General features: G+C 36.5%; 1 protein-coding gene across 3 annotated transcripts; it reads left to right on the forward strand.

Moving 5' to 3' along the window:
- Positions 1-285: 285 nt before the first annotated feature.
- On the forward strand, positions 286-20,838 carry CNOT7 (CCR4-NOT transcription complex subunit 7; the record flags this gene model as incomplete). 3 transcript variants are annotated; one of them, XM_080710003.1, is made up of 6 exons in its annotated part: positions 286-402; positions 3,193-3,386; positions 12,266-12,427; positions 15,593-15,737; positions 18,422-18,532; positions 20,710-20,838. In XM_080710003.1, 6 exons carry the CDS (start codon positions 286-288, stop codon positions 20,836-20,838), a joined length of 858 nt encoding a protein of 285 aa, XP_080566129.1. The 3 variants fall into 3 exon arrangements, with proteins under 3 accessions (XP_080566129.1, XP_080566130.1, XP_080566131.1); XM_080710004.1 differs by lacking the exon at positions 18,422-18,532; XM_080710005.1 differs by lacking the exon at positions 12,266-12,427.
- Between the last annotated feature and the right edge of the window lie 5,154 nt (positions 20,839-25,992).

A 25,992-nucleotide genomic window follows, 5' to 3' on the forward strand; every position in this document is an offset into this window, starting at 1 on the left:
TAGCCAGGAAATCTGTGTTACACTCCTTTTTTTCCTACAGGTCATCTGTGTACCTTTAGACAAGTCACTTCCTAATCTGCGATTTTGTTATAAATCAGAGACTTTAAATAACCTCTTAGGTCCCTACCAGCTCAATTATTTTGATTCAGATTTATATTACAGCTAGTTATTATTTCGGTTTTTATTTCCACAGGTATCCAAATAAAGGATAAAGTATTTTATGAAACAAATCTTCAATCAAATACATTTTGATGCTTTGCATCTAGACTTCCTTGTGCCCTCAGTATGCCAGCAGCAACTGTAGATCATAGCCAAAGAATCTGTGAAGTTTGGGCTTGTAACCTGGATGAAGAGATGAAGAAAATTCGTCAAGTTATCCGAAAATATAATTACGTTGCTATGGTATGCCTGTCACCAAATCTTTAAAGTGATTCTTATAAACTGAGTGTGGTGCCACATGTCTGTCATCACAGGGAGGCCGAGACAGGAGGATCACAGTTTTGAGGCAAGCCTCAGCAACTTAGGTTCTCAGCAATTTAGTGAGATGGTATTTCAAAATAAAGAAAAAATAGGGCTGGAAATCAGAGATAGGATGTCCCTGAATTCTATCCTGAGTACCATGGGGGTGGGGGGTAGTTTCTTATAAAGAAGGAAGGTGATGGATGTTAAAAATCTTGAATTCACCTGGGCTTGGTGGTGCACACTTGTAATCCCAGAATTCGGGAGGCTGAGATTAGAGGATCATGGTTTGCCGACAGCCTCTGCTATTTAGCGAGGCCCTCTGCACTCAGTGAGACCTTGTTTCAAAATAAATAATAAAAAATAGGGCTGGAGGTGTAGCTCAAAGATAGAATGCCCCTGGGTTTTATCCCCAGTACCGCCAAAAAAAGAAAGGAAAAAGGGGGGAAAAAATCTTAAATTCAACTCTTTTTTGGCTAATTTTTGCAGACTGATTTAATCATAAAAAGTTTGCTTGTGCCCAAAGCCATCAGAAACATACCTGCGCTTTGACAAGTTGGGTTTACTATTCAATGAAGTGAGAGGAAATGCATTGGGAACTTTAGGGCATTTGAGTGAGAATCTTAGAAATTACTGTAGGATTTGGGCTTGTGTCAGGTGGTTTTAAGAAGGGCTTTGGTTTCAAGAACTTGTGTGGATTATGTGCTGTCAGAAAGCTGGGGTGTCCATGATTGGGTCTCTTAATAAGTCTTAACTGACATGAGAGAAGACTAGAAGGAGGCTAAAGCTGCAGAGAAGCAATAGTCACTCATTTAACTAAGATAAAAGCTTTGATTGTTTTGTGTTTTAGAAATAGTTTTTTTTGTTTACTTTGTTCAGACATGACTACAGAATGATCTTGTCTGATAATGAAATTTTGTACAATTGTTTATGTTCAACAGAAGAACATTAGGGCATGAGTGTCAGGTTAGTTCTTAGCAATACAAGGCCTAGCCAATAGTATCATATGAGGTATTGAAAAATAGGGAGCTCCCTGATACCATTTTCAAACAAATAAGCAAACAAAAAATCAGATCTCCCAGGGAAACATATTTGGTTTGCGGTTTTTAAAATAAAAAACTGTCACCAGTGTTCCAGGAGCAGGCTGTGTTTATAAGCAACATTGTTTTTGCACATGCTATTCAGTCTGTCTAGACTGAATAGCATGTGCACGGTTAATTATTTTTCTGCTTTACTGTTAAACTTTGTATTTATGTTGCAGTTATTCTTCTGTTCTCTGGATCCACTATATTATTAGCTTTATTAATCAAAGAGATAGTGTCTTACTTATCCTTTCTCCCCCCCTCAACACCTGGCATAATGCATCCCAGTATCCAGAAACGGATTGTCATGTTGTACTGAATTAAAAGAAGTTTTCATTTCTGTATTATTTCATATTGACTTTATATATAGTTTTTATTCTTGTTCCTAGTTCAGATTCTAATACTAAAATAATAACAAACATAAAAATGATAAAATAAGCATGATTCTTTGGGAAGGGACAGGATCATTTGTTTTAAAATACAAATATTTGTACATAGGCAACCTTCTGTATAATAAAGCTATACTTATCCATAATTAGAGCTGACCTTATTTCGGGGAAAGTATTTTCTTTTTTTCTTTTCTTTTTTTTCTTTCTTTTTTTTTTTTTTTTGCGGTACTGGGGATGGAACCCAGGGGCATTCTACCTTTGAGTGACACCCCAGCCCTAATTTTTATTCTTTATTTCTTGAAACAGGATCTCACTGAGTTGCAAAGGGCCTCACTAAGTAGCTGAGGCTGGCTTCCAACCTGCGCAATCCTCCTGTCTCAGCCTCCCAAATGCTGGGATTACAAGCGTGCGCCACCACGCCCAGCCAAGGAAGTATTTTCTTATATGGTAGAAATTGATAGTGATCATTTGCTTCTCAGATGATTGGGAATAGTGGTATTGCAGAAGTAATTACTTCATCCTACAGGAAGGAGTGGGTAGCCTGCAACCCCTGACAAATTCTTTCTTTACACTATATAGAATTCTGGTTTAGCCAAAGAAATTGAGAGTCTAAGCTGGGTGTGATGGCACATACTTTTAAGCCCCATACTTGAGAAACTGAGAAAGGAGAGTTGCAGGTTAAGGTGAGCCTCAGCAATACAGTGAGACTGTCAGCTGCTTAATGAGACTGTGTTCAGAATGAAAAAGGACTGGGGGAGGTAGAGTGCCCTTTGGTTAAATCCCCAGTACAAACAAAACAACCAAAAAAAGCAAGTAATTGGGAGGTTAATGGTACTTCTGGGGAATTTGCTGCTGAGATAAACTGTGTCTCAGAAACAATTGAAAGTACAGTGCATTTTCTACTCCAACCAGTTCTTCACGCAGCTTAGTTTTGGTATAGGAATATTGTGAGAATAGGTTTATATACCCCTTGGGACATATGCATTTTTCTCCTCTTCCTTGGTTGCAGTTATCTTGTTTGTCTTACTCATAATTATTTGTTTATATCATATTTAAAGTAAAAAGCCATTACTTTATAGAATTTCATTTTTTGGTCTTAAATGTAATGCTCTTCCAAGTTGAACAGTACTTACTAGTTGACTAAGAACATATAAACATAATCTGTAATAGTTTCTGTGACTTATATTAAAAGTTATTCTAGGAATTTATGGGTTGTGGTTGTGACCATTTAGTAAATAATGAATCTTAAAACTCTTTTACAGGACACCGAGTTTCCAGGTGTGGTGGCAAGACCCATTGGAGAATTCAGGAGCAATGCTGACTATCAGTACCAGCTGTTGCGGTGTAATGTAGACTTGTTAAAGATAATTCAGCTAGGACTGACATTTATGAACGAGCAAGGAGAATACCCTCCAGGAACTTCAACTTGGCAGTTTAATTTTAAATTTAATTTGACGTAAGTGGGAAATATGTGTGTGAGCCACTCTCTGTTTTTTAGTTTAATTTTAGGATTTATCTTCCCCAAGTATAGTGAAATTCTAAGTGACTTTGAATACTGGAAATACATAACATTTCAAAAACAGATTTCTTTACTGTGGGACCAAAAGAATTGATATACTGAAGAACTTTATATCCAACTATTAATCTTAGCGATATTATTATTTGCGGAACTGGGAATTGAACTCAGGGACGTTCTTCCTCCAAGCTACACCCTAAGCCCTATTTTTAATTTTTTTATTTGAAACAGCGTGTCACTAAGTTGTAGAGAGCTGAGGCTGGCCTCAAACCTTCAATCCTCCTATCTGAGCCTTCCAAATACTGGCATTGCAAGTGTGAGCCACCATGCCTGGCTAGAGATGTTATTTTTAAGATATGATTACTACTTTTTTTTTTTTAATTTAGAGAATATTGGGTTTTGCTGTTTTATATGTGGCAATGTTGATTTCCCCAACCCCTTTCTAGAGCTTCTTGCATACTAGAAGAGTACTCTAGCACTGAGCTACATTCTCAGCCCCAAAACTTTGGATATTGAAATATTTCTTGATAGAAAAATAATTCTAACCTATTAATTTTACTTTCAAGCTTTTTCTCTGTAATTTGAAATAGAGACCTCATTTTTTATTTATCTGTGAAGAGATTTCTATTACAGTCATACTCCTGTTCGTGAGATTACAATTCAAATGCAACGTTTCTTGGAAACGTAGGTGGGTTTTCTTTTCAAATTAGTGTTATGTAATGGCCATACTTCCAAGTCAACCCATAAAACCTTTTAATTTACATATAGGGAAAACAATAGTATCTCTGAACCTGGTATTCCTAATATATCAGAATCTATATTCTAACTCAATCTCTAGGTCTAAATTCACTTTTTTAGTTATAATACAGCAGTCTTAGAAGTAGTCTTATTTTATTTATTTATTTATTTATTTATTTATTTATTTATTTATTTGGTGGTACTGGGGTTCCTGGAAGCCCTTCTACCTCCGGGCTACACTCCCAACCTATTTTTTTATATTTTTTATTTGGAAACAGGGTCTCTTAAGCCAGCGAGGATGGCTCTGAACCAGCGCAATCCTCCTGTCTCCGCCTCCCAAACGTGGGGATTACAAGCGTGCGCCACCACGCCCGGCTTTAGAAGTAGTCTTGATAGCTGAAGGTAGTTTATAGTATTTGAGGGCAAAGGCAGATTATTTGCGAATTGGCTGTTAAATTGAATAAATAAAATGTTTAATATATTCTAAGTATGCTGCAGTATTTCAGTGTTCTTCCATTTGACAGCCTATATTTGTGTGATTTAACATCTGATTTGAAAAATAGTAACAAAAGTAAAGTTATAAAACAGTTTATGATAGTGCCACTCTTAAGAATTATTTCAATTCTTTGTTAAATAATATGCTACTTAACATATTAGAGCTAATAAAAAGCAGGGCTCATGGTTTTATCTTACATAAATAATACTACTATTGTCCTATACTATATAGTACTGTAGTCACATATGCTCTTGAACCTTGTAAAGGGGTAAAAAATATGCATCTCAACTGTAACTTTTATAAATACTACAACTGTGAAACACAGCAAATAACTGGGTGTGATTGTCCATGCCTGTAATCCCAGTAGGATTGGGAGGCTGAAATAGGATCACAGGTTCAGGGCCAGTCTCAGCAATTTAGTAAGACTAAGCAATTTAGCAATTTATTTTTTCAAAAAATAAATAAATAGGGCTGGTGTGTAGCTCTTAGGTAGAATGCCCTTGGTTTATCCCCAGCATTAAGTAAATTAATAAATCATGGTGAAAATTGCTTTCTTTATCTCAAATGATAACCCTTTAATTAGTCACTATTTCATTGTTCCATGTTACTTTGTTACTTTTTAAAATAGACACAGTTTTGACCTCAGTACATCAATGAGAAGTCACCCATGAGTGTCATAGTTTTGTTAAAATTGACATTTTCCTTTTCTAGACACATCTTTGTTTCAGTAACAGTGGTTTTCTTAGTACAGCATCCAAGTAACTTTTTTTTTTCCTTACCAGAGAGGAATAGTTTTACTACCATTTACACTAATGTTACTGTTTTAGGACATGGTTAAGGAAGAGGATATAGTGAAAAATAATAGATAGAAGAGGTCATTTGGGAGATAAAAACCTGTATTATATAATGTGGAAAGAGTATCAGGAACAGCATCTTTTTTGGACATGTTGAAGAAAGATCAAATTGACCTTTTTTGGTATATGTGGCACTGAGGATTGAACTCGGGGGTGTTCTACTTTTGAGCTACACCCTCGGCCCTATCCTATTTTTATATTGAAACAGGGTCTCACTAGGTCAATGAGAGTCTCATTACTTTCTGAGGCTGTGCTCACACCTGTGATCCTTCTTTCTTAGCCTCCCAAGTACTGAGATTACAGGTATGTGTACCAGGGGTTGAAAAATAACCTTATTATTGAGTGTCTAGAATGAATGTGTTAGCTACACCCTAGGCAGTAATGGTACAGTATTGAGGAAAGGTGATGATAGTCATTGCAACTATTTTCCTGTCATTTTTGGTCTGCTCTCTGTGTTCTCTTTGTACTCAATTTTCACATTGGTCCAAGTCAGGGTTGCTCCTAAGAACTCAGTATTTAAAGTCTGTCAGTGTTCTTCCATGTTTTACCATTAGCATCAAGGACATAACTGCAGGTCCTTATTTATCAGCTACAGACATAAAGACTTGTGAAATATGTAAAGCTGCCGGGCATGGTGGCTCACGTTTGTAATCCCAGCACTGGGGAGGCTGAGACAGGACGATCGTAGTTCAAGGACAGACTCAGGTACTTAGTGAGGGCCTTTACAACTCTGAGACCCTGTTTCAAAATAAAGAATAAAAAATAGGGCTGGGGGTGTAGCTTGGAGGTAGAATGCCCCTAGGTTCCATCCCCGGTACCGTCTTCCCCCCAAAAAATGTAAAGCTATTTATTTATGATTGTAATGTATAGTTCATTATCTACATATAGTTATTTCAAAATACCATGCAACTTTTAAAATATGACATCAAAATGACATAAACTTCCAAGTTTTAGTTACAAGTGACATATTTTCTGAAACAGGTTTATGAGCAGATTTTTTTTTAATAAAAATGATTTTGCTTTTTTGCTATTTATAACACAATTACTATATTGTGGGCTTGGAAGCAAACCTGACTTGTTTATTTTTATTGGAACATTGTAATTGTACACGATAGATTCATAGTGTTACTTCATATATGCACATAACATTTTCATGATTCCTTTTTTCCCCTCTCTCTAGCTTGTATACATGAAAGAAAACATGTGAACATTGATTTTTCTGAATCTGGCTTATCTTAGTATATGATCTTCTTCAGCTCCATCTATTTTCCTGCAAATAACAACTTCATTCTTATTCATGGCTGAGTTTTTATGTTTCTTAAAGCTAAAAAAAAGCTTGGTTCCTTTGCACTATACTTGTTGATTTACTAACAACAGTAGAGACCACACAGGCTCAGTTGAGCAGCGTAGTGACTGCTACCGTCTTCTAAATTAGAATTAGATTCAGTATTCTGATGTAGACTCAGGTTATGGCCACCACTGTGATACATAGGTTTAAAATGTTAGTATTGTTCTATTATTCTATTTTTCCTTCTTAATCCTTTTGGGTATTAAAGGTTATTGCCAAGTTAAACATTGTTCAAATGGCTAGTTTGGATTCACCAAACTTTTAAAAGACAGAACATTAATATCAAAGCCTATGGATTTTGGACAGGAAAGAAGGAAAATATGTCACAACTTGAGATTGTGACATATACAAATATTCACCAATAATATATCTTATTTTTTTGATTTGTAAAAATAGCATACATTAGCCATGCATGTAAAAAAAAAAAAAATGCTTGTAATCCTAGTACTTGGAGGGCTGAGACAGGAGGATCATAGGTTTGAGGCCAGTCCCAGCAACGTGGTGAGGATTTCAGCAACTTAGGGAGACCCTGTTTCCCAATAAAAAATAAAATAGGGCTGGGGTATGGCTTGAAGGTAGAATGTCCTTGGGCTTGGTCCCCTGTATTATACACACACACACACACACACACACACACACACACACACACACACACTTTGTGTACAAAGTATAGAAAAGTAAAAAGATGACTACCATCAAAGTTACCTAGCATTTCCTCCTAATTGTAATTATATATTTAATATCTTTTGTTTATATTAAGAATATAGCACTCACATGTTATTGTAAGCATGTTACTAAGAGTTCTTTGTAATTATAATTTGCTGGCTAATGTCCAGCCTTTTGCTATTTTGCTATGGTTGGACATTTAGGTTGTATTCTTTTAAAAAATTTTTATTTTTTATTTTTTAATTTATTATGGCACTGAAGGTTGTACCCAGCCAGGAACATTCTACCTCTGAGCAATACCCCCAACCCTTTTTTTTGAAACAGGGTCTTGCTGTATTGCTGAGAGTCTCACTACATGGCTAAGGCTATCCTCAACATGTGGTCCTCCTGTCTCAACTTCCCAAATCCTAGAAAATTACAGGTCTGTGCTACCACACCCAGCTTTAAATCTTTATTCTGTTACTTTGCTCTTAAAATAATGAGACTCTCTTGATGTGTTAATGGTCTCTCACTTAAGCTGGTTCAACATTAGATACATATTTTTAATGGTGCTGGAAAAGCAGTATATATTCAGTAGACCAGCCTTTGAATTTTTAAATTTTGAACTCTCCCCTGGCTAGCAATATGTAGTTCAATACCCTCTCACAATGCTGGGTAGCAACATGAGACAGTTCTTAGTCAGTCACAGCAGTAATGAGTGTAAAAAACTACAGTGCACTGTGCTGTGGTGTGAAGTGCAATTTTAGGTTAAAATATTTTCAGCTGACAGTGGGCTTATTCGGATATAACCCCATTGTAAGGTGAGTGGCCGTCTGTATATCTTAATCCACCCTCTTATCACAAGTAGATACCAAAATCCAAAGATATGAATATTTTTGTTTCATTTGTTCATTCAAAATATATGGGTATTTCTTAAGGTTTTGGGGCGCGCACACGCGTGTGTGTGTGTGTGTGTGTGTGTGTGTGTGTGTGTGTTTTGATACTGGGGATTGAACCTAGTACTATGGCAGTCTACCTCCAAGCCACACCCCAGTCCTCCCCCCCACCCCCCAGTACTGGGGATGGAACCCAGGGACATTCTACCTCTGAGCTACACCCCTGCCCCTATTTTTTATTCTTTATTTTGAAACCGGGTCTCACTGAGTTGCAAAGGTTCTCACTAAGTAGCTGTGGCTGGCCACAAACCGCGATCCTCCTGTCTCAGTGTCCCAAATGCTGGGATTACAAGCGTGCTCCACCACACCCGACTTATTTTTTTGTTTTGAAACAGGGTCTTGCTACTCTGCTGAGAGTCTCACTATTCTGCCTAGACTGTTCTTGAACCTTCAGTCCTCTTGTCTCAGCCTCTGAAGTACTGCATTTACCGGAGTATCCTACCATGTCAGGATTTTTGATGTTTTGTATTCACACATATTCACATTGAAAAAAAAAGGCAGGAGGAGAAGGGTTGATATTAGTTTTTGGAACATTGTGCTCTTTAATTGGTTAATAAAAGTTTTTTGTACTGTTTTACCCATTCAGACAGCAAAATATTAGCATATTTTGAGAAGTTTGCTCTTTTGGCGTAAGAGAATATCTTGATTTCTTGGATAACTAGTATTGTTGCTAATTTTTTTGAAAATTACAAATCATTTTTGTTTTCTTTCATAGCACTGGTAGATTTTTTGCATCTTTATTCTCAGTTTGAGTTTACTAAATGTTAAGTTTAGCTAACAATCTGTATATTTGTGACTGTATTCCAGTTTATCTGTATTTAACTTTTATTTTAGCATATAAATTTAAATGGAAGATATATATATATATAATTTTTTTTTTTTTTTTTTTTTTTTTTTTTGGTGGTACTGGGGTTCCTGGAAACCCTTCTACCTTCAGGCTACACTGCCAAACCTATTTTTTATACTTTTTATTTTGGAAATAGGGTCTCTTAAGCCAGTGCGACTAGCTTCGAACCTGTGTGATCCTTCTGTCTCTGCCTCCCAAGCGCGGGGATTACAAGCATGCACCACCATGCCTGGCGGAAGATTGTATTTTTAAGAAAGCCAGTTTTACTTATAAAGGTAGATTATGAGAGTAAGCAACTTGTTGAAAAAATACTTTATGAACTTTTTTTTGGCTGTCTATGTGTTGAACCAGGAATAGTTTGAGGTTGGAGGGAACCCATGTGTTTAGAAATATGAATTTTCAGGGTGGATGAAGTTTATATTTGTAGAAAGATGTAATTTCAATATATTTACTGACCTTAGTATACATAGTTGAATTAAATTTCTGTCTTTGGATATTATCTGAGGCTAGCCATGCTTCTATGCTTTTGGGAAAACCTTGTGTAGAGATTTATTCATGTTTAAAATATATGTTCAGTTATAACATTTTGATTGATCTTATAAGCCAGTGTTACTACACCTGCAGCAGTCCTTATATTTTGGCTAAGAAATGTTTTACTTTCTTGAGGTAGCATATTTTCATATTTCTCTCTCAATTGTGAGGACTTTTGAGGGTAGAAAAGACAGTGGAAATTTTTTAAATTTGAATGGATACCATTAAAAAAGGGGTGGTCTACTGATTTGAAGAATTGAGTTAGAACAATTACAAAGTTTTCCTTAGCACAGAAGTTTTCTTCATCCTATTTGGAGACTTAAATTGGATTCCAGCTTTGTCTTTCTCATGAGTTTCAAATGAGATTAGTACCAAATTATAAAATATTTAGTTAGAAATTTAGATGAGAGTACATGGACTTATCTGAATTAAGCTATACGAACTATGCAGAAAAAGTAGTAATTATTTATTTATTTATTTATTTATTTTGGTGGTACTGGGGGTGGAACCCAGAGGCTTTCTACCTCTGGGCTATACTCCCAGACCTATTTTATACTTTATTTGGAAACAGGGTCTCACTAAGTTGCTGAAAGCCTAAGTAGCTGAGGCTGGCTTCGAACCTGTGCGATCCTCCTGTCTCAGCCTCCCAAGGGCTGGGATTACAACAGTGCACCACCACGTCAGGCAAAAGTAGTAATTTATATACATAGCTTTGTCGAAGTTATAAAATACCTTAGGTACCACTCCAGGTCTCTTACTGTGCTATAGTAGATCCGGACTTTGGTGGAACCTATGAATTCATATTTTTGGTAAGTCCTCTTGATGATTACTGTCATTAGGCAAGTTTGGGAAATGGATTCGAATGATGTAGTACTCTATCATATTTCATGTGTTGATTAATCTCATAATATAACATTGAACAAAACAGACAAAAGTCATTGCCTTTTTGAAGCTTGACTTCTGGGAGAGAAATACACAGAATGAAAGTTAACTGAGCTTATAACTAAGAGTAATGTCAGTCTGAAGAAGAATCTTTTATGTCTTTCATGGGTTATAGTTGCTAAGCATGCTGTGAACACTGGGGCCTGATGAGAGATTCTCATTGGGTAAGTTGGTTCAGTTATCTAACTGAAAAGAAAAAAATTGGACTTATTGGGTCTTTCCTAAAGGATTTTCTAGGGGAAATTTTGACTTAAAGTTAGAGTGGTTTCTTGCTGATTTCAAATGTTTCAGTTGTTAGCTTTTTTATTTTTTAGACATTTAGAAGCAAATTGATTTCTAAGACATAGAAATACTTTTGGGCCCAAGTAAAATACTTCTTTGGTTTATTAGTTTTATTAAGGCTTATAGTAGAAATTTCATTTGCTAATGGTAGACACTAGTATTCCTAAGTTTTAAAAAATTAAGTTAAATACTGAATCCACAAAAATAACCTTGTCATTCTCAAATTATATCTCTGCATTTTGATAACTTTTATTTAAGATTTTGTATAATGACATATTTGTACTTGAAAGTTTAGAGATGATTATTTTTAAGACTGATTTATATATAGGTTTTCTGACTTGACACTGGAAGTCAATCTTCTAGGATTAAGATTGATGGGAATCTGTTATAATAGAATCCTTAATTGTAAATAGCTCATTGCTTATTGGAGCCATTTGAAAGGCTCATCATTTGTGAGAGGAGGCATCTCCTTTTTCTTTAAGATGGAATGTAGTTTAATTCAGCCACATGAGATGTGTCTCCCACTGGGTGTCTCCTTCCTGATTTTCCCGAGAGATTGAGAGATGGCTGTGGCTGCAGCTCTATCCGGCAGCATTAAAATGGCTGCTGAGACTAAGAGCCCTGCCTGAAAAGAACATGTCTATCACATTGTAGTGGTAGCTTCTGGTGAGTAGAACTTTTTCTTAAATCATATTAAATTTATGTAATGTGCCAAAGGCTAATGGAAGTGAATTGATAGTAAAGGTGAAAATATCACCATTGGCTGATTATGAATGACTATTAATAGTGTGAACACTTTCTGAAGTCATGGTTTTTTCTATTTAAATTATATTTTCCAGCCAGGTGTGGTAGTGCATGCCTGTAATCCCAGTACTTGGGAGGCTGAGACAGGAGGGTTGCAGGTTTGAGACCAGCCTCAACAGCTTAGCAAGACTGTTTCAAAATAAAAACTAAAATAGGGCTGGGGGTGTACCTTGACCATAGAATGCCTCTGGGCTCAATCCTCATTGCCAACCTTCCAAAAAATATGCATTCCTTGCACAGTTATGAATCATTGGAATAGCAAATCCTCTATTTTGTTGCTCCATTATTTGGCACTGTAGTTGTGGATGTAAGTGGGAGAAGAATAGTGTTGGAAATAATGGTATTTTAAATGTTGTCTCTCTCTTTCTTCTGCCAGGGAGGACATGTACGCCCAGGACTCTATAGAGCTACTAACAACATCTGGTATCCAGTTTAAAAAACATGAGGAGGAAGGAATTGAGACACAGTACTTTGCAGAACTTCTTATGACTTCAGGCGTGGTCCTTTGTGAAGGGGTCAAATGGTTATCGTTTCATAGGTAAAATGAGTGCATTGAGATTGGCATATATGTTTCCATTTCCTATCTAACACTGGCTTGGGCCACTATATCGCTAATTTCTAGGCTCTAGAAATGGTTGATTTAAAAGTTAGTATATTAATATGGGCTCCATTTTTAACCTATGATAGGCAGTATTTCTTAGTGGAATGTTTACAGGCTGGAAAAAATAGACCTTGGTTGAAATCCAGCAGCAGCATTGAGGATCAGTGTCACTTGGGGTCCTTTTAATATTTCTACGCCTTATTTTTTGTTTTGTTTGTGAATACTGAGAATCAGACTCAAGGCCTTATACATGCTAAGTAAGTGCTCTGCCACTGAGCCACACTTCTAGCCCTGGGCCTTAGTATTTTTATATGTGTGAAATAAATGGGAAGCCATTCTATACATACAGACATATAAAATCTATATGCCTGCCAGACGCTGTCATAAGATTCTAGGCATTGAGCTGTGAACAACAATCCTTATTCTCATGTTTACATTATATTGAGGGTGGGTAGACAGTTTCTTTAAATGACCTAATTTATATTATATTATACTTTGTTAGATGATTAATGAATGTTGTCAAGAAAAGTAAAACAAGAAATACAGAATGCTTGGGGTGGCTGTGTGGGTATATTTCACTTTTTTATATATAGGGTGATAGGGAAGGTTTTCCTTAGAAGAAATATCTTGCAGACTTGGTCAGTAATAACATATTTAAGGCATCTAGTAAGGTGTTTTACACAGGAATCTCTCTGTAAGTGCTGGATTTTAATCTTTATTATAAACTAAAACTAGATCATATAAGATAATTTCTAGAAAGGAAATTAGTTCTATTTTATAAAAATAGACTTCAGATATGAGAAGATTTAAAAACAAATAAAAAAAAAAAACTGGTAGTCCAGGGACTGAAAATGACCATGGAAAGTCTTTGGCCTATTGTTAAGGTTATTACAAAAGTATTAATGCTTTTATGCTTGATGCCCTTACATATTTATTTTAAATATGAGTCTCCTGCATACTGTAGAGTTCTTACCTCTGACCTGTGGAATGATTACACTGAAGGACTGTTCCTATTTCAAGTTTTGATAGAGTATTAAGCAGGAATCTTTTTTAGTTGGAAGTCCTCAACATACCAATTCTTACCTATTATTTATCTTTCCTATCTTCTTTCACTTGAATTTGTACATTAGAAAACAAGATTCAAGTCTCTGTAAGTTTAAAAAGGTTTTTATTTTGTTTTGTTTTTTGTTTATGAAAACCCTTCTACCTCCAGGCTACACTCCCAGACATATTTTATATTTTTACTTGGAAACAGGGTCTCTTAAGCCAGTGCGGCTGGCTTTGAACCTGCACGATCCTCCTGTCTCTGCCTCCCAAGTGCAGGGATTGCAAGCGTGCACCACCACGTCCGGCTAAAAAGTATTTTTAAAAATTCTTATTTTGTTCCAATTCATGAGAGTACAAAATAACTAGAAAGCTTATTCCTATCCATAATAAATGGCATATTCTCTTTTATTTTGATGCAGAGTCTTGCTAAGTTGCTAAGAGCTTTGCTGAGTTGCTGAGGCTGGCCACCAACCCTCTATCCTCCTTACCAGCATCTCAAGTACTGGGATTACAGGCATGCAGCACCACATCTGGCCTGGCATATTCTTCTGTTCAAAAAATATTCTAAGCAAATACTGTGTGCTAGGTATCAAGTATGAAGATGAACACGAGACAGGATTTATGTCTTCTTGGAGTTTAGATTCTAGATTAAACATGATGTAAGCTAGACATGGTGGCACATGTCTATAATCCCAGTATTAGGAGGCTGAATCATGAGAATCGCAGGTTCACAGCCAGCCTCAGCAATCTAGAGAGACCCTCTGCACTTAGTGATACCTTGTTTTAAAATTAAAAAAATAAAATAGCTCAGAGGTAGAATGCCCCTGGGTTTAGTACTTAGTACCACCACCAAAAAAAAAGGTATATTTATCAAGATATGACAGGATTTTATTCCACTAAATATCAAATATTTTTTCTATTCTTATACCTAGTAGTTAAAGAATAATAAAAGAAACTTATAAATTCTAAGCTCTAATAGTCTCTAATAGAATCTTTTACTAGTAGCAAGCAAAAGCCTCATTGACTTATATTTTAGGTTACTTTCTTGCCAGTCTCATACATTTAAAAGATTTTTCAGTGCTTATACCTTGACATTCTTTAGCGGTTTTCAGTGGAAAAGTTCCTCTCCCCCTTTGTAAATTAAAATTCTGAGCACTACTGGAAATATCCCTTCCAAAAGATACATTAATAGCATCTCTTATCAAATCTACCTGAGTTCCACCTATGAGCAAGGAGAGAAAATATTTTAAAAATATGTTTCCTATCCTTTAAAAGAGTGGAGAAAATAATGCATGTACTCTAAAAGGTAGTACAAGCTGAGCGTGGGGGCACATGCTTATAGTTCCAGTGCTTGGGAACTGAGACAGGAGAATTGCAGGTTGGAAGATAGCCTTAGCAATGGAATAATCCTCTCTGCAACTTAGCAGGACCCTGTTTCAAACAAAAAAAGAAAAAGGGCTAAGGCAGCTCAAAGGTAAATGCCCATAGGTTCAATCCCCAGTAAACACACACACACAAGTACAAGAAAGCTTGTGCTGCGTAAGCAATTCATTGAAAGCTGGGTTCTTCAGGACGGCTTTACTGCCAGAGACACTTAGTGAAAAAGTTGTCAAGGGAATGGAGTGTGTAACACAATGAAGGGCAGGGAGAGAGCTGTGAGAACGCCAATGATAAGGCTAGGAGATCTCCATTTGAGAGTGTGGGAATTTGTATTTTATTATCTAGGATAGAACTCAGCCTTTATAGTGTTTATTTCTTTGCTGTGTAGCCTTTTCATTACTAGTATCTTTTGAAGAACTGTACTGAGATAGGAACAGAATTGTAAAGAAGAGATTCTACTTAACTAGTGAGATTACTAAGGGGAAGTGGAAAATATTTTGTTGGGAACTTACTTTGGATTTTTGAAGTACGTTGCCACCTTATGTCAAAAGTGGGAAGATTAGCATTATTTTTGCCTTCTAAATGCCACTTGTCTAGCTTTAAAGACATCTATGAATGGTTTGATAAATATGGTACTTACATATCTGTCTTAAATATTCTTTTAACCCTCTTTAGTGGTTATGACTTTGGCTACTTAATCAAAATCCTGACCAACTCTAACTTGCCTGAGGAAGAACTTGACTTCTTTGAGATCCTTCGATTGTTTTTTCCTGTCATTTATGATGTGAAGTACCTCATGAAGAGCTGCAAGAATCTCAAAGTAAGGCTCTATCTATCAAGTGGCATTTTCTGTAGTCATGTTATTCAGACCAAGTAACTGATCCTAAATTTAGGTCAGGGTGTTGTTTTAAACTATATATATTTTGACTATTATTTTTGTATTTTATATGTTTTTATTGGTGCATTGTCGAGTCACATAATGTAAATCATGTTGGCAGTGACATACATGCATACATGCTTTATGTCAAATGCAATTATATTTTCTGGTTTTGAGATGCTTCTTATATAACTAATAAGTTATAGGCAGTCCCTTTTCAAAGCTTCACTATATATGAAAACTAGGATTTTTTTGGTAGTTGGGATTGAACCCATGGGCATTCTACCTCTGAGCTACACCCCCAGCCTTATTTTTTATTGTCTATTTTGAAACAGGGTCTCACTAAGGAGCTGAGTCTGGCTGCAAACATGTGATCCTCCTGTCTCAGCCTCCCAAGTACTGGGATTTCAAACATGTGCCACACCCAGCTCAGAAAAAGGTTTTAATAAAAGTTAGATTTTTGTTATTGTTTACCAAATTGAAAATCATGAACCAGAACAGATAGATAAAGATGACAGGTTAGGCTCTCATAATGCACACAAGACATGCAAATTCTAATTCTTCCAACATGTAATCTGTCCATACAATACAGAAATTTGAGTTGGCTAGCAGTTGGGCAGTAGTATTCAATAGTGTGGTAAAAAGAGTTTTTCCCCTCAGCTTATTTTGAATTGATATTTTATTTTCTCAGTACAAGTCAAAGGATAATGTTCCTAGAATTAAAAAACACAGCTCTGTGAACATTGTTAGGAGTAAGTGTTATAGTGAATGTATAGGTCCTGCTTAGACCGTAGCTTACATTTTCTTACATTCTTTTTTGTTGTTGTTGTTTTGGTGGGTTTTTTTGGTGGTACTGGGGTTCCTAGAAACCCTTCTACCTCCCGGCTACACTCCCAGACCTATTTTTATGCATTTTTGTTTATTTGGAAACATGTTTTTTTTTTTTTTTTCTTTTTTTTTTTTTCCTAGTCAGGGGATGGAACCCAGAGGCATTTGGCCTCCGAGCTACACCCCCTGCCCAATTTTTTATTCTTTATTTTGAAACAGGGTCTCACTGAGTTGCCGAGGGCCTCACTAAGTAGCTGAGGCTGTCCGCGAACCGCGATCCTCCGGTCTCAGCCTCCCAAATGCTGGGATTACAAGCGTGTGCCACCATGCCCGGCTGAAACAGGGTTTCTTAAGCCAGCATGGCTGGCTTTGAACCTGTGCGATCCTCCTGTCTCCGCCTCCTAAGCACAGGGATTATAAGTGTGTGCCACCACGCCCGCCTATATTTTCTTACATTCTGACACTACGTGTAATTTTTTTTTTCTTTTTTTACTTCTGAACATTATTTTTTTCCAAAGAAGCTTGTTAAGGAAGAACAAATGGTTTTGGTTTGGAAACAAATTCACCTTTGGTGACCTGTAGACCTCAGGAATACAATTTTATTTTATTTTACTTATTTATTGGATATATGTATTTAGCCAAATTTTTAGCTTATTGTGGGTATGTTATTGGAAAATATCTAAGAATGTCAGATATCCCAATTGCATCTGATAAGCTGTTGAAATTTAGGTTAATTACAAAAGTGCTTTTTGACTATTTTTCATACTATTCTTTTCTATTTCATTTCTCTTCTGAGCAGCTGCTAATGCTACGCAATCCTCATGTTGTTTTTAGCACAGCAAGCAAACACTGTGCAGAGCACTGTTTCAAACTGATGTAATAACAGGCTAGTTTAGAAGCTTTACAGTTTAAGAGAAATTCATTGTTGAAATTTAATTCTCTCCCTTTCTGTTTCATTTTTCATTCTTTTCCTATCACTCTCATTATCTTAATTTTTAGTCTTAGTAGTATTAACATAGCAGAATATAGTATATACCCTTTTAAGAGGTTATAATTTTTCTTCTTAGCAAAACTGTAGTTAAGCATATACTGAATTCTTAAATGATTTAATTACTCAAAATGGTTTTGTTTTGTCAAAATTATTTCTATGAAAACTATTTAGAGATGGCTCAGTAGGAAATTTAGGAAAAATTAAAGCCGGACATGGTGGCGCACAGTTGTAATCTCAGCATTCGGAAGGCTGAGACATGAAGATCCGGGTTCACGGCCAGCCTCAGCTACATAGTGAGGCCCTTTGCAACTCAGAGAGACCCTGTTTCAAAATAAAGAATAAAAAATAGGGCTGGGGGTATAGCTCAGAGGTAGAATGCCCCTGGGTTAAACCATTTCCCAGTATTGCAAAGAAAAAAGAAACATTAAAAAGAACTGGTTACATAAGCTATTGAGTTTTATGGTGATTGATAGATTGGTACACTGGGAATTTATGTGGTAATTGTTACCCTGAATATGATCTGCTTCCCCCATATATTTAGGAAAATTATCTCCCTGTCACGTGCCTTTAAACAATACAATGAGGATAAGTTTTCCTCAGTATCTCATTTTCTGAAAAATTATACTTTTTTCACATTCAAAAACATATTAGTAATTAGTGTTCTATAGATTTTATTTCTAATCCTCGTAAGGTTTGTATTTACATACTAAAGTTCATATTTTGGTCTGTGTCCATGTTTCCAAGTTTGTGACTTGTGAATTCAGGCATTGAAGTGTTTCTCTCTTTTGATAATTTTTTTTTCTTCCAGGGTGGATTACAGGAAGTGGCTGAGCAGTTAGAGCTGGAACGGATAGGACCACAACATCAGGCAGGATCTGATTCATTGCTTACAGGAATGGCCTTTTTCAAAATGAGAGAAGTATGAAGATACCAGTGCCTTTTTCTAAGTCGGTTGTTAGGTTGAGATCATTAAAAATCTGATTGCAAAAGTTTTGAGCATTAAGGACCTACTAAGTAAAGGTATAGAGGTATCATAGGAGTCACCATTCACCACACTTTAGTGAAAATACTAAAAAATAAGTCATCTTGAAATGTAATTCAGAAGGAAATGGAAGAATAAGTTTTTCATAAAAAAAAAACCTGTAAGCTTCCTTAGAAATCATATAGATCCAACCATATTTCTCAGAGGAGATAACAGGGCAGAGGTCAGTAACTTTTATCTATCATCAAACATACTACTAACTGGGTGTGGTGACTTGTAATCCCAGCATTTGAGAGGCTGAGACAGGAGAATCGCAGTTTGCGGACAGTCTCAGCTACTACTTAGCCCCTGTTTCAAAATAAAGAATTAAAAAAAAATAGGGGTGAGAGTGTAGCTCGGAGGTAGAATACCCCTGGTTTCCAACCCCAGTGTCCCCCCGCCAAAAAAAAAAATACTACTAGTGGGAGAATGCCACAGATCTTTCTTAGACTTCTTCATGGCTGCTTTTACCTAGTCTGGCCTTAAGTCTTTAAACTGTGGTAAAAATTGTATTTGTTCATACCGTCCTACATTGCTATGAAGATTTTATAGAGCAGGACTTAATGCTTTTAACCAGATTGAGTCTTAAAAGTGAGTGTTGATTTCTGATGGAGATTAAGCAAATCTTAAATAGAAGTTGAATCAAAAATTATATTTGGCCCTTTTTAAATGACAAAAGGCAGACATCAGTACCTTACATATTAGGTGTAAATATACTTCAAATTGTTATTAGGTGTAGAATACCTTAAAATTCTTAGGTGTAGAAAAATGAAATTTAGTGGACCCAGATCTACTCTTAGATTATGTACTTAAGTGACACACAAATACACCTCATTGTATTATAGGATGAAGTATTCTGCTTTCAAAAGAGTTTTCATTTTTGAAAAATATCTTTGTGGAATTTGTTTACATATATGTTCTTAGATATTAAAAAGTTGGCTGAAACTGGGCATGGTGGTGCACACCTATAATCCCAGTACCTGGGAGGCTAAGACAGAAGTCTCACAGGTTTGAAGCCAGTCTTGGCAATATGGCAATGCTCTCAACAACTTTAGACCCTGTTTTCAACTAAAAAATAAAATAGGGCTAGGGTTATAGCCCAGAACTGTAATGCCTCTGGGTTCAGACTTCAGCACCATTAAAAAAAAAAAAAGGTGACTGAAACCAGGCACAGTGTCACAAACTTGTAATCTGAGTACTTGGGAGGCTGACACAGGACTGCAGGTTCAAGGCCATTTGATGCCAGCCTCTGCAAATTAGCAAGGCCCTCCCCAACTTAGACCCTTAGGGCTATGGGTGTAGCTTGGAGGTAGAATGCCCTTGGGTTTAATCTTCAGGCTGCCGTACCCCCAACACAAAAGAGTTGACTGAGACTGGGAACTGAAATCTTTATGAAAGTGTATAATAGAAAGCATTGAATCTGTTTTGCCCAGTAATATTGATTCAGAAGTTAATTAGATTGCCCATTTATAACAAGTAAATATTTTGTTTATACTCCTTCCTAGTGCTTATTATAGAGTTGAACAACTTTTTGTATTTTTATACTTACATTTTAAAAATATCTTAATGTATTAATTAGTGGTGGATTATTGGCACTGATTTGTTGTGTTTATTTTTCTTGGCTTCTTCAAGCACAGTAACCTAGTGTGAATGTTCAGATTTTACTGTCCATACCTTGTTTAGGGTTTATTTTTAGTTAGTTTAGCCTTGTACATAGATTCATGGCAATGTAAATGCCTTAATTTTTTCCTGTACTATCATTGAATATTTTCATGCATTCTTAACTGTTGAGTACTATTAATGAAATAAGAATGCCATTTTCTGTGCTCATAAATTGATCATAAAAGTTGTCTAAATGTTAAGGCGAAACATACTTTTTTGCCATCAGTTTCCTTTGAGCTCTGTACTTACTGAGCATATCAGTCTTGTTAAATGTCAGTTGTAGTCTCAAGGGAACACCATAAAAAGAGCTGTTATTATAGTTACTGTGTTAGTACTTATGTTGCTGAAATATAAATTACAAATGGTTACCTATTGGTTAAAATTATCTTTTTTTCTTCGAAATTCCTTTCTAGATGTTCTTTGAAGATCATATTGATGATGCCAAATATTGTGGTCATTTGTATGGCCTTGGTTCTGGTTCATCCTATGTGCAGAATGGCACAGGGAATGCATATGAAGAGGAAGCCAACAAGCAGTCATGACATGAAATAGTCCTTTTGTTTTTATTTTATTTGAGCTACACACATGCTTGTATATAGGTTTTATCTATGGTTGAAACCCTTGAACAATAGATAATATCTCCCCTTCCCCTTTTGTAGCCCTTCTTGTTTTCTGCCTTCCCATACTAAGTACACCTATTCCTATCTCAGATCTTAATACATAGAACTACATTCAGGTTAAATTTGGCCTTAATTTAATATACTTAATAGCAAGCGTGTGTGGCAGAGAGTGGGGAAAGCTATATCTTATTGAATAATTTGATAAACTTTACCTGCTTGAGCTTGGCTTTGTTTTTCCCCTTACCTAAATTAACTAGCACTGACTGTAATTTATTTCCCTGTTCCATGTCTTTTCCTTCCATTCTGCAGGAGTTTTAGCTATTTGAGATTGTGGACCATCAATTTTGCACTTTAGAGAGTGATTCCAATCCTCTGTTTTATCAGAAATTGTGGTTTTTCTTGCTCTTAGCTGGAAGAATGACCATCTGCCAACTTTATACAGTATTTGCTTGTTTTTGACCTACAGGATGTAGCACATGCATTGTGCAAACTGTTGATTCAGCAAGACTAACAACAACAAAAAAAAAAAGGCAAGAAACTACTGAAGAGCTTAGTAACTACTGTTTCTGTATGTAGTGTTTGATCTTCCAAGCACACCTGGTGTCTGTTGGTTTCTAATTGGCATGTGTAGGCTGCTCTGTGACTGAAGAATTTTCAAACCAGCTTTACACCCTTCAGGAAAAGGCCCTTGTGATTGGGTATTTAGTATCTACCAGGAAACTGGTATTCAAGATGTTGAAGCTACAGTTACTTTATGATAGCACATTTCTCTTGATCTGCATTTTATTCCATCACTGTTTTCCCTCTTTATTTTATAGCCATACCATGATGCTCTTGATTTGTTCATTATACAAATCATTTTCATTAAAGCCCAAAGATAAGTCTTTAGGTACATTTTGTATCAAATTAAAGACAAAAAAAAATTGTGCTTTCATAGTTGCTACAAAGAAATAATGGAGAGATTTGGTGCAAAACAACAAAATACAAAAAATATATATACACACACATATATATAGCTAATAAAATTACCTGAGGAGTGTAATGCTTGTTTATTTTTGTGTATATCTTTGCAATCTATTTTATATATATTGACAAGAGACTGTGAAATATTTAGCCATGCAGAATATGTGACCAGACCAGAGCATGTGTAGGAAGACTTTTTGGTAATCATTAACTCTACCCTGAAATGATGGACTACAAGTTATGTGTATTAGCTACACTTCAATCAGTAGTATTAGCAAGTCTCCATATGTTAGCAACATTAGTTTGTTTCCCTTGTACATTCTTTATCCATGATATTACAATGCTATAACTGGGTGGTCCTTTTTAAACAAAACATTTGCAAAACAGAGGGTATTGTTTGTTTTTAAAGCTTTTGTAAATAAAGGCTTCAGAAATGTTTTCCTACATATTGATGACTGGTGGTTTTGTTTTAGAAATATTTGCTTAGGTGTTATGAAATACCTGTTTTTGCCATTTTACTTGGGCAACTGAGTAGGACTCAGTTACTTCATTAATGATAGATGCTTATTAGTCTTTTAAATGGAAAGTCATGGTAAGCCTTCTGTATTTCAACAGTGTTGGCTTATCCTTGCTCTTTATAAGTACCTGAACTAGACAATTAAGAATTGGTTTGTTTCTCTTTTCCAGGAACACATTTATTCTGAGAGACAAAGTAAATATATTTGATATACTGTGGCTTCTTTTTATTTTTTATTTTTGGTGGTACTGGGGTTCCTAGAAGCCCTTCTACCTCCGGGCTACACTCCCAGACCTGTTTTTTTACATTTTTATTTGCAAACAGGGTCTCCTAAGCCAGCGCGTGTGGCTGGCTTCGAACCTGCGCCATCCTCCTGTCTCTGCCTCCCAAGCGTGGGGATTACAAGCGTGCGCCACCACGCCCAGCCTGCAGCTTCTTTTTAAAGCTCACATAACAAAGTCTTTATATGGTTTATTTTCAATTGCTTTTCTTTTCTTTTTTTTTTTTTTTTTGGTGTTACTGGGGATGGAACCCAGGAGTATTCTACCTCTGAGCTACACCCCCAGCCCTATTTTTTTTTTTTTTTTTTTTTTTTTAATTTTGAAACAGGGTCTCACTGAGTTGCAAAGGGCTCACTAAGTAGCTGAGGCTTTCGGGCAAACCGAGATCCTCCTGTTTCAGCCTCCCAAATGCTGGGATTGCAAGCATGTGCCACCACGCCTGGCTATAATTGCTGAATTTTATAACTTGTTTAAATTTTGGTTTCTGTAAAGAAACATCATGCCCTTTACTAAGTCTTGGTTTTCAATAAGATGTTTTGGCTTATATTGTTTTTATATTTTTATTATATGAGGACCACTAATCAGGATTCAGCATTAAATCTAATAGAGTGAGGGTCAGTAAACTAAAGGCCAAAATCAAACCTGTTGACTCATTTTGTGTGGACCATAAGCTGATAATTTTTTGTTGTTTTTTGTTTGTTTGTTTGTTTTTGTGGTACTGGGAACTGAACCCAGGAACATTCTACCTCTGAGCTACACTCCTGGCCCTTTTTGTTTTGTTTTGTTTTGAAACAAGGTCTTGCTAGTTTGCTGAGTTCCATTACTTTTTAAGGCTGTCCTAGAACTTATGATCTCCCCATCTCAGCCTCCCAAGTATTGGGATTACAGGTGCGTGCCACCATGTCCCACTGGATTTTGATTTAAATGTGGGGGAGAACATTTTTGACATGTGGAAGTTATGTGAAATTCAAGTTTCAGTGTCCATAAAGCTTCATTAGAATCCATCTGTATTGCTGGGCGTGGTGGCGCACGCTTGTAATCCCCGCGCTTGGGAGGCGGAGACAGGAGGATCGCGCTGGTTCAGAGCCAGCCTTGCTGGCTTAAGAGACCCTGTTTCCACATAAAAAGTAAAAACATAGGTGTGGGAGTGTATCCCGGAGGTAGAAGGGCTTCCAGGAACCCCAGTACCACCAAAAAAAAAGAATCCACCTCTATTGATAACTTGTGCGTTGCCTATAGGTACTTTTCGTTTATAGTGAGTTTCATAGTGACTTTAGAAACTGCCTCTGGTGGGCTCACTGTTTTACATTGCTGTAGGTGAGCCACAGAATAATGCACACATAACTTGACCGTGTTTGGAGTGCCCATGTATACTGTTGGACCAAGGCATTTTTTGTTTGCAGTACTGGGGATTGAACCCAGAGGACTCTACTTCCAAGATACACCCCTAGCCCCATTTTTTATTTTTTATTTTAAGATGGTCTGGCCGTGAACCTGTGCTCCTCCTGTCTCAGACTCCCAAATATTAGCATTACAAGCATGTGCTACCATGCCCGGCCCAAAGTTATTATTACTACTTTTTTTTTTTTTTTCCAGTACAAGCCTCTTAGGTCAAAATTAGAAAAGTGCACTTTGAATAATGTTGTACCGTTCGTTACACTGGAGCATGAGTTACATTTATACGGCAATGCATTGTTTATGATGCATTGAGACTCAAGTCCTAATATATGTTGACATTCCCAGAATAAACAGCCATCAGTGTTCCCTTCTCATGGGAAAGCAATACTAGAAGAATCTGAAATTGCACTAATCAGCATTTTTTTCATGAAAATTTAAAATGTGGCTACAACCAAATTTTAAAGTAGCCCATTTTTAAAAATTCAGATGTTTTATTCTGTAAAACACATATGCACTTATTCTGAACACAGAAAATCAGGGAGTTGAATGCCCTAACAGATCAGCTACTGACCATCATGCAGTGAGATGAGTGAAATGGATCCACTGGCCCTCGTAACCGCAGTCCCTACAGGAAGGTTGAAACACCAGGATGCTGAATCCCTACATACTGCCAGAGAAAACAGAACGGAGATGGCAGGTTCCTAACAAGAAATACTTAAAAATCAAAATGGATTCAAGCCATGGTGAAAGAACAAAAGGATGTGATCAATGTGATCTGGAACCACCATTTCAATAGTAAATTCTTGACCTCTTATTGGACCAAACCAAGACGAAGTGGTTCATTTCTTAGCCAAGCAAAGAAAGCCACTTACTGGTAATGGGATATATTATGTTTAAATGCAGTAGCCCAAATAAAGGTGTCCAGAGAAAATAAAACTTAACCTTTTGCTGAGACCAGTTGCTTGAAGAGTGAGGACACTGGAAACAACATCAAATGATTTTTGGGGTTTTGTTTCATTTCGGTAGTATTGGGGTTTGAACTTTGGTGTTCTACCTCTGAGCTATATACCCCCTGGCCTTTGTAGGTTTTTTGTTTTGTTTTGTTTTGTTATGGAACTGGGGGTTGAACCCCGGGGCATTCTAACTCCAAGCTACACCCCCTAGTCCTATATTATTTTGAAAGAAGGTGTCACCAAATTGCAGCCTGCCTCAGCCTCTCAAGTACTAGGATTACAAGCCTGTGCCACCACACCTAGGCTTAGGTTTTATTTTGAAACAGGGTCTTGCTAGGTTGCTGGGAGTCTCGCCACCTTTCTGAGGCTGGCCTCCTTAGCCTCCCAAGTACAGGCATATACCACCAGACACAACTTCAAATGATTTTCTGTGTGTGGGGGTGTGTTTCTTGACTGTTAGATGTTACTAGTACTGTCCAGCCTCATTCTTTTGAGAAATCATTGCTGAGTACAGTCTGAAGTAGAATGTGATATAGCTAATGGTGGTACAGATTTGAGTGGAGCAGAAAATGGTTTAGCTGTTCAAATTTATAAAGCTTATTAAAACAAAATATTTAAAACCTGTATTATTTTATTCATCAGTGGATGCTTTGCAGAAAATACTGGTTTTACTGAATTGGTACAGTAGTGAAATTCATTTACTCTTGTGGGCTTAACTGCTGTCATTTTCATGAGTTTTTGTGAAAAGCCAAAACAATATCCTGATTTGACCTACCACATAAGAGATCAATGGTCTAGCACTGGTAAGTTTTCTTCTGATTTTTCTGTATTTATTCTGCAATATTGGGAATTAAAACCCGAGAGCTATTCTACCCCTGAACAATATCTCTGGCACTTTTATTTTTGTGACAGGGTCTTGTTTCCCAGACTGCCCTTGAACTTGCAGTCCTTCTGCCTCAACCTC

Source organism: Muscardinus avellanarius (genome assembly GCF_963383645.1).
Source record: "Muscardinus avellanarius genome assembly, chromosome: 14".
In the NCBI taxonomy this organism is placed as follows: Eukaryota; Metazoa; Chordata; class Mammalia; order Rodentia; family Gliridae; genus Muscardinus; species Muscardinus avellanarius.